The sequence below is a fragment of the Nansenia antarctica genome, assembly GCF_963989245.1.
Source record: "Nansenia antarctica genome assembly, chromosome: 8".
Taxonomy (NCBI): Eukaryota; Metazoa; Chordata; class Actinopteri; order Argentiniformes; family Microstomatidae; genus Nansenia; species Nansenia antarctica.
This window is the reverse complement of record NC_137678.1, coordinates 24,343,980-24,356,489: the sequence shown is the minus strand read 5'-3', so window position 1 is coordinate 24,356,489 and position 12,510 is coordinate 24,343,980. Positions and strand designations below refer to the sequence as shown.

General features: G+C 44.7%; 1 protein-coding gene across 1 annotated transcript in view; it reads right to left on the bottom strand.

The window, feature by feature from the left end:
- tbk1 (TANK-binding kinase 1) overlaps positions 1-10,915 on the bottom strand; it is a 25,778-nt gene extending 14,863 nt beyond the window's left edge. Inside the window, exons 1-9 of the mRNA XM_080537502.1 lie at positions 10,907-10,915; positions 9,637-9,740; positions 7,777-7,917; positions 7,173-7,302; positions 6,509-6,690; positions 5,868-6,028; positions 5,091-5,201; positions 4,737-4,916; positions 3,589-3,785 (exon numbers count right to left, since the gene is read on the bottom strand). Coding sequence (XP_080393628.1) covers positions 3,589-3,785; positions 4,737-4,916; positions 5,091-5,201; positions 5,868-6,028; positions 6,509-6,690; positions 7,173-7,302; positions 7,777-7,917; positions 9,637-9,723 — 1,189 coding nt within the window. The 5' untranslated portion in view covers positions 9,724-9,740; positions 10,907-10,915. The remainder of the gene's footprint in view (positions 1-3,588; positions 3,786-4,736; positions 4,917-5,090; positions 5,202-5,867; positions 6,029-6,508; positions 6,691-7,172; positions 7,303-7,776; positions 7,918-9,636; positions 9,741-10,906) is intronic.
- Positions 10,916-12,510: the final 1,595 nt, after the last annotated feature.

Below are 12,510 nucleotides of genomic sequence, written 5' to 3'. Positions count from 1 at the left end.
GACGTGGATCTGGGAGAGATTGGAGCCGTCGTCTCCAAGATGCCAACCACATTGCGAGAGTATCAAATATGTGCTTTAAGGAGGGTATTGTAGTGCCAAAAAAAGAGAGTCGTAGGCGGAGCGGAGACATTTCGGAGCTAGCATCAAAACACTAGTCTATTACGGTACTGTACTGTTATAAACTGTTTAATAACAGCTTCCAATACAAACGGAACCAAATTAATTGTAACAGTTGTTTGTTTCTACCTGGCTGGCCCTGGCTCACAAACAAAGAGGTGGCTAGCTGGCTAGCTAACATTTCGGAGCTAGCATCAAAACACTAGTCTATTACGTTACTGTACTCTTATAAACTGTTTAATAACAGCTTCCAATACAAACGGAACCAAATTAATTGTAACAGTAGTTTGAAAAACATTAGTGTAACATACAAAATACATACATGCAATTTCAAATTACAAATAGTGTTGTCAGGGCTTGACATTAAGCTTTTTCAGTGAACTTATCTATAACTTTGCATACCTGCATTCTTATGAATATGTTGGTTTTGTTTATACGTGCTTTAGGGAGGGTATATGCCATGATGGCATATATATTTACATGTGAATAAAATATTACTAAAAAGGTATTATCATTGTTGTTATTTGTATTTTGTACTGTGCAGCCAAAAAGGCTATCGTAAATCTTTGAGCAAGTTATTTATACTTATAATATATACTATACTATATATATTATATTAGTTTACTCAAAGATCTACGATAGTGTTTTTGGCTGCACGGGGTTGCCAGATTTCTAGCACGACTGAATGACCAGCCAAATTGTACACACGTTGTATAGACACTGTCCACTGAAAACCGGACATCTGGCAACCCAAAATTAATATTTACTCTACTGTACGTACGTTGTTAAGTGAAATGCATTATATATGTCCTCAGTTGAATATATTATGTTTATCCTATGCCCAGGTTAATGAGGGGATGCAGTGCTGTTGTTGTACCACTGGGGGGCGCTGCATAAGACTGCAGGCTTGTGTGTTGTTAATATTGTAGCGAACGGGAACTTGGTAGTGTAACTCGCCCCATGCGGGGGGTCGAACCCCGATCTCCCGCATAACCGCGCTAACCACAACACCAAGAGAGTTAACTCCCTTGGTGGAGCTGCTAACGGACCTCGGGGGGGTTAGTGGAACAGCTAATGAGTCTCATTGTTAGTGTAGCGTAACTCGCCCCATGCGGGGATCGAACGCTGATCTCCCGCATAACCGCCGGCCGCGCTAACCACAACACCAAGAGAGTTAACTCCCTTGGTGGAGCTGCTAACGGACCTCATATAGGTTCGTTACAATATGTTGATGTGTTGATGCACTTGTCCGAGTTGTTGTCTACCATTCTAAGTTAGCTCGGCTGAGCGAAAGAGTTTTATTCCTTTTGGTGAGGAGAAAATAAAACCATGCCCGAGGGCAAAACAGTTCATCGTCTCCGATATTGATTCTCCCCGAGTGCAACGTAGGTGGAAGCTGCCATCATAAACGTTAACATACGTGTATGTAATTTACCGGTAACCTGAATGGATGAAATGGATGACGAAAAGCTCATAACTTGTCAACCAGTCAACCTGACATCTTCAATTGTGGATGGAGCAATCATCTATTTTAATGGTTTGACAGTCAAGGGCAAGATATGAACATCACCATCAGCCAGCCACTACACCTATATAGCCCACAGCTGCAACTATACACATTACTAGCTATACGAATTACTGCATGCATGATTTATTTCCGTGTCATGCCACATAGCTACACGGCCCATCTCACATACAAGACGCCTATATTACATAATAATAACAATCGAGCATGTAGGCACACTATTGTAGCGTGAACGCAGGAACATTCGTCAGCCAGACGGACTTACATATTGAGCCTCATCGGTTGGACGCAGTGCACCGCTCAGACCCCACGGGGGGGTCTCAAATACCCAGCGAGTTACGTGCCCTTTTAATTATTTACTATTCAGCCAATATGTCCAATGTTTGTCTTATTTATAGGCCTATGATTATTTGAATGAGATTAATTTGTAATACTGTATATTTATAATGATTAATTGAGATGCATGATCAGTTGTGGAAGTTGAGTCCTAGGGGCGAATAGCTAGATGTTGGACTGTCTCCGTCCTCCGAATCTATGTCTGCCTGATCATCGCCCATAATAATAAAGTGGCTTTTATAATACACCTTTCTGGCTGTGTGTTTTGTGCGCTCCCTCTCCTGACATTTTACCAATACCCCTAAATCAGGGGACCCACATATTTTATCACAATATGTCCAGTTGTATCTTGTAGAAATTGTGGAAGCAAGGCAAGCAATATTGGTAGAGCCTATTGTAATCAGCCTGCCTGGTCCGACTACGTAACAATAAAGTAACAATTGAGAATGGAATGTTGTGGTGCGACAAAATCGCATCGCACGCCGTGTGCATTAGGATGAGATTTTCTATGATTTTCTCATAGACTTCAATGGTGTGTGAGTTGAAAATCGAATTTTGCGGTGCGACAAAATCAAATCGCACGCCGTGTGCATTGGCCTTTAAAGGCAATATTTAAAAGATGGGTTTTTAAGCCTTGACTTGAACATATTTGCTGAGGTTGCATCCCTAATGTAAACTGGCAGTGCATTCCACAATTTGGGTACCGGTACATAAAATGAGAATGCAGCCTCACCAAATGTCTTCTTTTGTACATGTATAGTGTAGTGTATACAATACAGTAGGGAGCTATCACTAGGGCTTCTGCATGCTGTATCTGCCTTTCACACTCATCCAAAAGAGGAAACGGTGACAAGGAAAGAAAGCCATGGGAAGAGGAAGGGAGGGAAGGAGAGAAGGACAGAGAGCCAGGGATGAGGGAGGATGAGGGGGCATGGCATCCCCCCTGAAATAAAAACGGTCAAAATCATCCCCCTTCTAAAACTGCCATCCCCCCTTTCCATCCCTTATGTCATTTTATCAATGAACGTGGTATCACTACTATTTCAACATTTAGTTTTGCGCATATTGAGTAAAATACTGTGGGCGAGGGAGGGGGGGGCACGCACCCATGCAATGACATTTTTCCCAAGTCACTGACACTGAAGTCACTGACCCTGTGGGGATGCTAACATTGTCCCCATATGATAAAATCCACCATCCCCCCTGATTTTCTTTTACAACTTGAGTCCTGGGTACAGGAAGAGCATCGGGTGGCCTGGTGTGGTCCAGTGGTCTAGCACCGTGGTCCACAGTGCACACATATGCCCATGTCGGCATGGGTTCGAATCCGGCCCATGCCCTGCTGACATGCCCTCTCCTCCTTACTTTCCTATCTACCTTCACTATCTCTATCCAATAAAATGAAAAATATGAGTGGAACTGCCCCACTCTGAAAAGAATAACCTTTAAAAAAAAGGAAGAGCATGGGGACTCATGGTCTTCAAAGATGCACTGAAGTCACTGACGCTGTGGGGATGCTAAAATTGTCCCCATATGATAAAATCCACCATCCCCCCCTGACTTTCTTTTACAACTTGAGTCCTGGGTACAGGAAGAGCATGGGGACTCACGGTCTTCAAAGATGAGTCCCACGGTGGACACCGACTCCCGGCTGATCAGCATGATGGGGTTGTCCCGGGTGGTGCGGGGGAAGGTCTGCGCCTGGCGGTTGGGGTCCAACACCAGCTTGCGGCCCTCGTACATCAGCTCCTGGTTGTGAGGGGCGATGCTGGTCCGACGGGAGAGCAGCTCTTGGAACAGTGTCGCCCTGTGGACACGAGAGGAACTGCAGCCTTGAGACACAGGATTTTGTTGCAGTGCAGTACATCCTGGGTAGAGACAGGTTACCTTTCAATGGTTTTTGATCTTCTATTTATCTTTTTTTGTTGTTGTTGTTGTTGTTGTTGGTTTTTGTGGATATTCTGGGAATGTTTTGATTAAATAATACATAACCAACATCTGGCCCGAGGGATATAATCAGAGTTTGTAGTAATTTCAAGGCAACGTTGTACTACTGTATACCCATGAACAGCAAACAGAGACACATAGACACAGCATCATGGGTGATGTGGTCTTTACAAAGCATCATGGGTGATGTGGTCTATACATTTACATTTTACATTTTTGGCATTTAGCAGACGCCTTATTCCAAAGCGACTTACAATCAATACATTTGACTAAGGAAGTGAATCATCAATTCACCAGTTCTAGCAGGAGGCGTAATCTAGCTCAGGCCAGGGGCCACTGGCAGTCTCCATGAATAAAAATAAATAAATAAATATATATATATAGACACTGGAGAGACAGTACAAGGGGGACACTGAAGAGGCAGTACAAGGTGGGCAGTAGAGTCTTAGGAGGCATAGTATAGGGGAAAAGCAGGTGTCTCAGGAGACGTAGTGCTGGGGGGTGGTAATGTCTCTTTACAAAGCATCATGAGTGATGTAGTCTTTACAAAGCATCATGGGTGATGTAGTGTTTACAAAGCATCATGGGTGATGTGGTCTTTACAAAGCATCATGGGTGATGTGGTCTTTACAGAGCATCATGGGTGATGTGGTCTTTACAGAGCATCATGGGTGATGTGGTCTTTACAGAGCATCATGGGTGATGTGGTCTTTACAGAGCATCATGGGTGATGTGGTCTTTACAGAGCATCATGGGTGATGTGGTCTTTACAGAGCATCATGGGGGATGTAGTCTTAGCAGGGCCACTCACGTGTTGTACTCGTGGATGTAGATGAGGTGCAGCGTGGCCTGCTGCAGGCTGAAGACGAACACCACGGTGCGGTGGAGGATGTCGCTGGTCTCAGCGAAGAACTGGTCGAAGCCCCAACACTTCTCCTGGTCCGCCTCCAGGATGTTGGCCAGCACCGGGGTCAACAGACTCTGCAAGCCCCTGAGAGAGGTCACACAAAAGGTCAAAGTTCAGATCACAGTCTTTCTTTGTGTACTTTACTGATAGCCCCTCAATTTGATTGTTCATCATTCGATATGAAATGTGCTTTCGTTATTGTTCAATGCTCTTGACTGTGTGTGTGTGTGTGTGTGTGTGTGTTGGTGGTGGACGTACTTGGAGAGGCTGCAGGACACAGGCATCTCCGTGCTCCACTCTATCTTGCCGTTCTCAAACTTCTGCTGCCCAGAGATGGTTCCAGAAGGCTTCTCAGTGATGATTTTATACCTGCCGCGAGAAACCACACCTGTCACACTCCTGGTCACAAAGTCACAGGCCTCGCTATATACATTTAAGTTGTTATTATTATTATTATTATTATTATTATTATTATTATAGCACATTCTATTGGCCACAAATGTTTTGGGAAGTTATCCAGTACTGTCAAACATGCCCAGTGTCAGCTCACAGCCCCAGGGAGGAAAGGTGACAGAGCTCCCCTCATCAACATGCCCATTATAGAGGTGCCTTTCTCAAAGCGTAGCCATGGACATAGTCGGTCCCCTTGAGTGCAGTGCAGCTGGCCACCGTTACATACTGGAAGTGTGTGTGACTACACCACCAAGTTCCCCCTCAGTCAGGGTCAGATTGTAAACTGCTTGATTCAGCAGTTTCTCCAGGGTAGGGATTCCCAGGGAGGTGGTTTACTAAATCTGCCAAAACAAATTGGTTCCCGTGTCTTGGTTCCTGTGTCTTCCTGTCCTCCACTGACCCTCGCCTGGGCTACATCATAACATCGCCACTCATCAATCTCCTCTTTGTTTCAATCCACCCACACAAAAACCCCTATATTATCTTACTGTCATGTACAGTAATCCACTGTAATAACCTGATATAACCCTAACGTAACGCTTTGCTGTCCTGGAATTTATGTCCTGGAAATTCTGCTCTTACATCACTTCCTTGTTCCTGCGCGGCCCCTCGAAGGGTCTGAAGGGGAGACTTCCTGTGGCGGCGTGGAAGAAGGTGACCCCGATGCTCCACAGGTCCACCGTGGCGCCGTACTTCTTCTGATGGTCCTTCCTCAGCACGGCCCGCTCATACATGTCAGGGTGCTGTCACACACACATACACAGGAATACACACACACACACACACACACAAGAACGCAAACAGGAACACAGACAGACAGACACAGACACAGACACAGACACAGACACAGACACAGACACAGACACAGACATAGACATAGACATAGACATAGACATAGACATAGACATAGACATAGACATAGACACACACACACACACACACACACACACACACACAAGATCGCAAACAGACACACGCACACATACCACAGACACACACCCCCCCCCCACACACACACAGACACACACACACACAGACACACACACACACACACACACACACACACACACACACACACACACACACACACACACACACACAATGAATCAACAGAGAACTCGTCCGCTTTAGAATTCTCCCACTCCTCAGTAACCTGAACCTAACCCTAACAACCCTAACCCAGGTCAACCTGCTGAGCCGGTCAGGCAGCAGTGATCTCTCACCAGATACTCCTCTGTGCCGTACAGAGACACAAACTGCTCGTCGTCCTCCAGCTCTCTCGCCGCGCCAAAGTCCGTCAGCTTGTAGACGGAGCGGCCGTCCTCCCCGATCACCCGCATGATGTTCCCCGGCTTGATGTCCCGGTGCACGATGCCGTACTCCCTCAGGTGGTTCATCCCCGCCACTGTGACCCACCAGGGGCAGGAGAGAGAGAATCAGAGAGCCGTTAAAAAACTCAGACAGATTCTCTTCTGATTCTCTTCAGATAAGCGGTTCATGTCAGGCGTGTCTCTATCATACAGCACTGCTGTTTAACACTAGGACAGCCGTGCCTTTTTACTACGGTAACTAAAAGTAGGTACAGCAGTGCCTTTTTACCCTCTTTAAAATGCTACGCTGCTATTTTACACACAACGACCACTAGTTGGCCGCTTGTATATTAGCCTGCTTCCTACACAGAAAAACTGCAAAATAGCTTCATACTAGCTTATCCTGATGTGATTTTGAAAATGTAAGGATACTGGGTGGTAGAACGCACATGTCTAGGAAACGTCATGAAAGGAGGGTCCTGAAATTTGATAGAGTGCAAAGATATACAACATTTCTGTACTCACAGCGGTCAAATGACTCCTCATGGCTGATTAAGTGTTACGGTGGGTCTCTCACCTACGTCCTGCAGAACGATGAGGAACTCGTCCTCTGGGAGGCCGTAGGCGTTGGAGGACTCCTCCAGCACGGTGTACAGGCTCCCACAGGGACAGTACTCCATCACCAGCACCTTGTGACGCGTGTTCGACTGGGAGGAGGAGGAACAGAAAATAAGAATTAGGGGTTAAGTGCCTTGCTCAAAGGCACACGCAGCTCCCTCCTGAGATTGAACCAGAGACCTTCCGGTTGTTAGCCGGCCTCTCTAACCTCTAGGCTACCGCCGCCCCAGTGAAACGCATAACAGAGAGGAAATACACGTAGAAATGGGGTTGAAGAGGTTAAGTTTCGTTTTTGTTTATTGTTTCATTGATAAGGCTACCTCGTAAGCTGTTGAGCATACGGCAGCTACTCTGTCTGGGATCCAACTTATTAATAGATATACTTTGAGTAGATAGTGAAGACATCTACTCGACGTTGATTTGCTATTCAGTGTGTGTGCTGATACAGCGTTACAGAGAAACAGCGATACAAGACAATAAACGCAGATATCCACGCTACAGTTCATATGCTGTGGGATTGTCTAGGCAAATGTGCACATGTGATAGTGTTCAGAGATACCAACCTCCTCTTCCACAGCGAAGAGCTTGACGATGTTCTTGTGGTTGAGCTTCTTGAGCACCTCAAACTCCCTCATCTGGACGTCCAGCGGCCTCAGGAAGCTGAGGTTGTTGAACACCTTGACCGCATAAAGGTCCCCTGTTTTCTGAAACATTTTACCATGATTGAGCTTGATTAAAGGAAATGGAAATGAGGGATATGATTCACTAGAGCATGGACTCCTAGGAGCCCCTGACAGCCACCTATAGCAGCTGCTATTCCAGCAGACAAGGTTTAAAATGTATGCGTTTTCATACAAATCCCAAATGACCCACATTTTTGGTCCGTATCTCAATCAAACAGAGCAAAACGAACATAAAATCAGGTCCAGACACATCTGTTTTATTAGTTAATATTCAGAACTCATCTCTAGAATTCAGGGGGAAATTCCCCTTTGCAAAAAGCAAGGTGCAGCCAAGTGGCGCGCTAGCTAGCTAGCTTTGAATGTTGCAGTTGAGCAGACATCCGTACACCTTCATGAAACTAACAGTAGAAGTCATGTCTGTCAAAATGGATCCCCAGACTCTTCGGGTATCTCTGGGTACATTTCTCTCTCTCTCTCTCTCTCTCTCTCTCTCTCTCTCTCTCTCTCTCTCTCTCTCTCTCTCTCTCTCTCTCTCTCTCTCTCTCTCTCTCTCTCTCTCTCTCTCTCTCTCTCTCTCACAAATGAATGTTAATTCAAAGAACAATATGTACCAACTATATATGCATCTATGCAGATAGACCATGTGTGAGACAGTCAAATTGCTTGGCGGGGATTCCCCCCCGTCTAGGTTTTGTTTCTCTGGCATTGGAAGCCTCTTCTCAACTGACCAAGTAAGGCCAACGGACCACATGTGGCTGTCAATCAACTTGCAGTCAAGTACAGTACAGTACAGTAACCTGTGGTAGCCTATAGACTGACTCTCCTGGAAGGCCAGGGCGGTTGGCAGTGGACTCTGGCTCCCAAGGAGGGATGGAATTTGTCAGTTGCCAGTGACACCAAAATAACCTAACCAGGAGGTTTTTTTCTTACCCCATCACAGCTTAAAAAACGCTTTGAAGGAGGAATATAAATAATGAATAACTTCGAAATAACAGAAGCGAGTGGCATCTAGTAGTTACTGACGCCACTGTTCGTTACGAGGCATATGTAGGCTATGCAAATCCCATAAAAAAGACACTCAAAGTCTCTTCAGACATCTGGTTACAGAGACACTGGGCGCTCTTCGCTAGCAGCGAAGCTTCTAAGATGCGCTGATCACGACCACATTGTCAATGTCAACGATACAAAAATGGAATGTTCAAATGGCGTGATATTTTTTTTTGGGGTCGCTGCCAGAGCCAGTAATATATAACAAGGCTTTGTGAGGGAGGAGGAGAGAGAGACGGTGGTGAGACTGAGAGGCTGTTGGTGGGGAACTAGACGCTGTGGTTTCTTCCAGACTGGAGGCGTTGAGGTAATACTCATCAACAGAGCAGAGGCCACTGTCCCGTGCGCCTTCTGATACTCTCACTAGTGCAGCTCCGCTGGGAGAAGAAAACCACATCCTGTGTGTGTGTGTGTGTCTGTGTGTGTAAACATTGTGAGTGTAGCCCATGAAATCCTCCTGGACACGTAGAATATGTGCGGGTTTGTGTGCAAGCAAGCTAGCGATAACAGATTCTGAAGGCACTGAGCCTTTAGATAGGTATTAGGGTTAATATGTGACATATTTTTTAATATGTGATATATTTTTGCTTCGCTCACCGAGGGTGTTGCTTTGTCAGCTCTGGATTGGCATGTAAATGCAATTCTGCCCAATGAATTCAGAAGTCAATCACTATCGGGCTCAAAAGTTCCTACCTTGTGTCTTCCCCGATACACGTTGGCTGTGGCCCCTTGACCTAAGAGGTCGGATATGAGCCACAGGTAGTTGGCTGTACTCTGCATTGTGGCTTCAGTTGATCCTGCAGGAAAGATGAGCTACATTTAAAAGACAGTGGCAACTACCGGTGAACAGGATGAGATCACTCATGTGCTCTAAAGTCTAGACCTTACCTCACCTTACCTTACCATACCTGCCTTTACAATCTGGAAAACATTTCCCACGAGTCTACAGTGTAATAATTGCATTCCTAAACACTTGTTATAAATGATCAACCATCCACCACAGCAACCATAGGTTATTGACAATTCGATGATCACAGTATACAGGATCTAACTTCATGGGCAATGTCTAGACTACCGTATCTACTTGCTTAACTGCACACTAAGATATCAGATCATGGATCTTTGACCCTGAGCATAGCGACCTGTACGGCAGGCAGGTTCATGTGTTGTGGTGGTAGCTGTGGTACCCTAGTTGAGTTGTGCCACTGATGACAGCCTGCCCTGGCCTCAGACTAAACCTGAACTGGACCCCCCCCTAGGTGTCAATGTTCAACCTAACCTATCGCAATGACATGGACATATACAACAATAGTATAGCCTACCTCTCCTCTGTATGAGATCTATCCTTTCCGGGCCGTATGAGCCGTGATGTCGCCTAACTTAGTCAGTGAAACTGTGATGGCTTATTTGTAAAACAGTGACGTCACGGCCCACCACTGGGAAGTTCCCCTTTTGCTTCGGGAACAACGACGCCTGATCCTATCTATGATGAGATCCAATGAAGCCAGATCGGTATGACATCGCACTAAATGTAAACCCACTGTTATCGTCGATGGTCTTTGACCCTCATCATTACTGCAAAAATAAATAAATAAATAAGCTTAAATGTGTAGCCAGCAACAATAGCCTACGCGGATATCTTCTACGCATCAAATGACTCGGGTGTCTTTACAGTTCACAAAGAAATGCGCTAAATACATCTAAACTATTACAGGCTCGTTAAATTATATCTAGCTAGCTATTTCCCCCGTTTCTTCTTATTTTACAGAGATAATAACAATAATGGGGGACTGACTCAATTTGAAACCAGAACATGTTCAACATGCATCGTTGTGTTTTCATTTGCAAACGGACACTCGGCGGCAGACGGTCACCGTCGCGTTTGCAAATAGATGATGACAATCAAAGTACATACCTTATATTTATCAAATAAAACCACACAATATTTTGTTTATTTCCTTACCCCCGTACGCCAAATCCTCTTCCGTTCTCTTCTTGGTCACGAGGTACAAATGACTCAATCAGAGGAAGGTTACCAGGGGGGGAGGGGCTGAACTGGAGACCATTTACCGTAATGTACGAAAAGACGTGGAAGAAAGGAAGGAAGGAATGTCAGGTGGTCTGAAAAATTACTTTCTTTTTCACTTATTCCATGTCGTGTGTGCCTGTCCCATTCCAGAGCCACAGGTTCCCTCGTAATGAAGAATGTGAAAGCAACGACAGTATTGTCAGCACTGCAGTACTGGACTTTGGGCTCTTGTGATTCATCTGAAGTTGATACCTGAACAGAAACCTATGGAAAACACTGTCTGGCCCTGTTGTGTTGTCTGTTCAAACAATAACTCACTTGGTTATTCCTATTTTTTTTTTATGTAATATGATGAATGTATAGTCTCTCCGGTCTGCCCCCAACATATGGATAGTACGGTAGCCTATGGAATATCCGTGATAGGGTTCAGTTATGCCACTGACTGCACCCATCAAGACATGTGAGGCATATACCACCAGAATGGCAAGCTACAGGGGCCCAAATTCCAATAGGAAAATAAATCTGATGCTTTGTATAATGCAGAGGGGTTGTCCAATAAACCCCATAGGCCTGTGCCTCCCAGTCAGAGCTCAAAACGAACCACCGCTCTTTTTTGTGGACATTGCTCACTGGGTGGTTTTACCAAGGCAACACTAAACCTCCAAATCTCTCCAGCTAAACAGTGCTTTCCTGTGGCTCTGTTGTCCCAATTGAAAAGGGTTATGGTTAAAAAGTGACTTAAAGGGTTCAGGGTTAGAGGTTTAGGGTTCAAAATGCTAAATGAGAGCTGAGAGGGTGTGTGTGTGCACAAAAAGGTATGGCCTGACTTTGTTCATGTTGGATCTCCTATGAAGTGGGATCCCAGAGGATCAGTGAGGTGATCCTATGGGCTTTGATTCAACAGCAAAGTGGAAAAGATCAAAACCAGTCTGGCGTGCTTGCAGGCAGCAGATCACTTCAGTACTTTGGGTCTTGTGCTGTAAGGGTGTGGACCTCAGAACCTCCTTGGTATAGATATTAGGGACTCAATATGATCCAAATGGAACTAGGTAGAAAATACTCTTGAAATCTCTGTAGGCTATAAGCATGAATGGATTATAGAAGTAACTGTGTAGTTTATAAATGGTATTGTTTACAAACTAGTGTCATATTTTCAAAATAAAATGTTATCAGTGACAAATAATTCCAATACTTTGGATAAAGACAAGACATAAGGACAATATTCAAGATAAAAGTTCACTCATTTTTATTAAAAAAATCAACATTTCATTTGTTACAACAGCTTATAGTAGTATTGAATGGGCTGTACAGGTCCATCTTATACACTGTTTACATGTAAAGCGATCAATGTACAAAAAGTAGAGTTAGTGGAAATTAAATGAATATGACTAACCAAATGTTGGTCACCTTGAATACATCCTTGCAAAGCACCATGGTATCAAAATGGATGAATGACAAAATCTTCAAATTACAATAAAACTTTTCTGTATTCCCCATCTTTATCTTAGACCTCCAAGAACACGGACACAAAAGTGCTT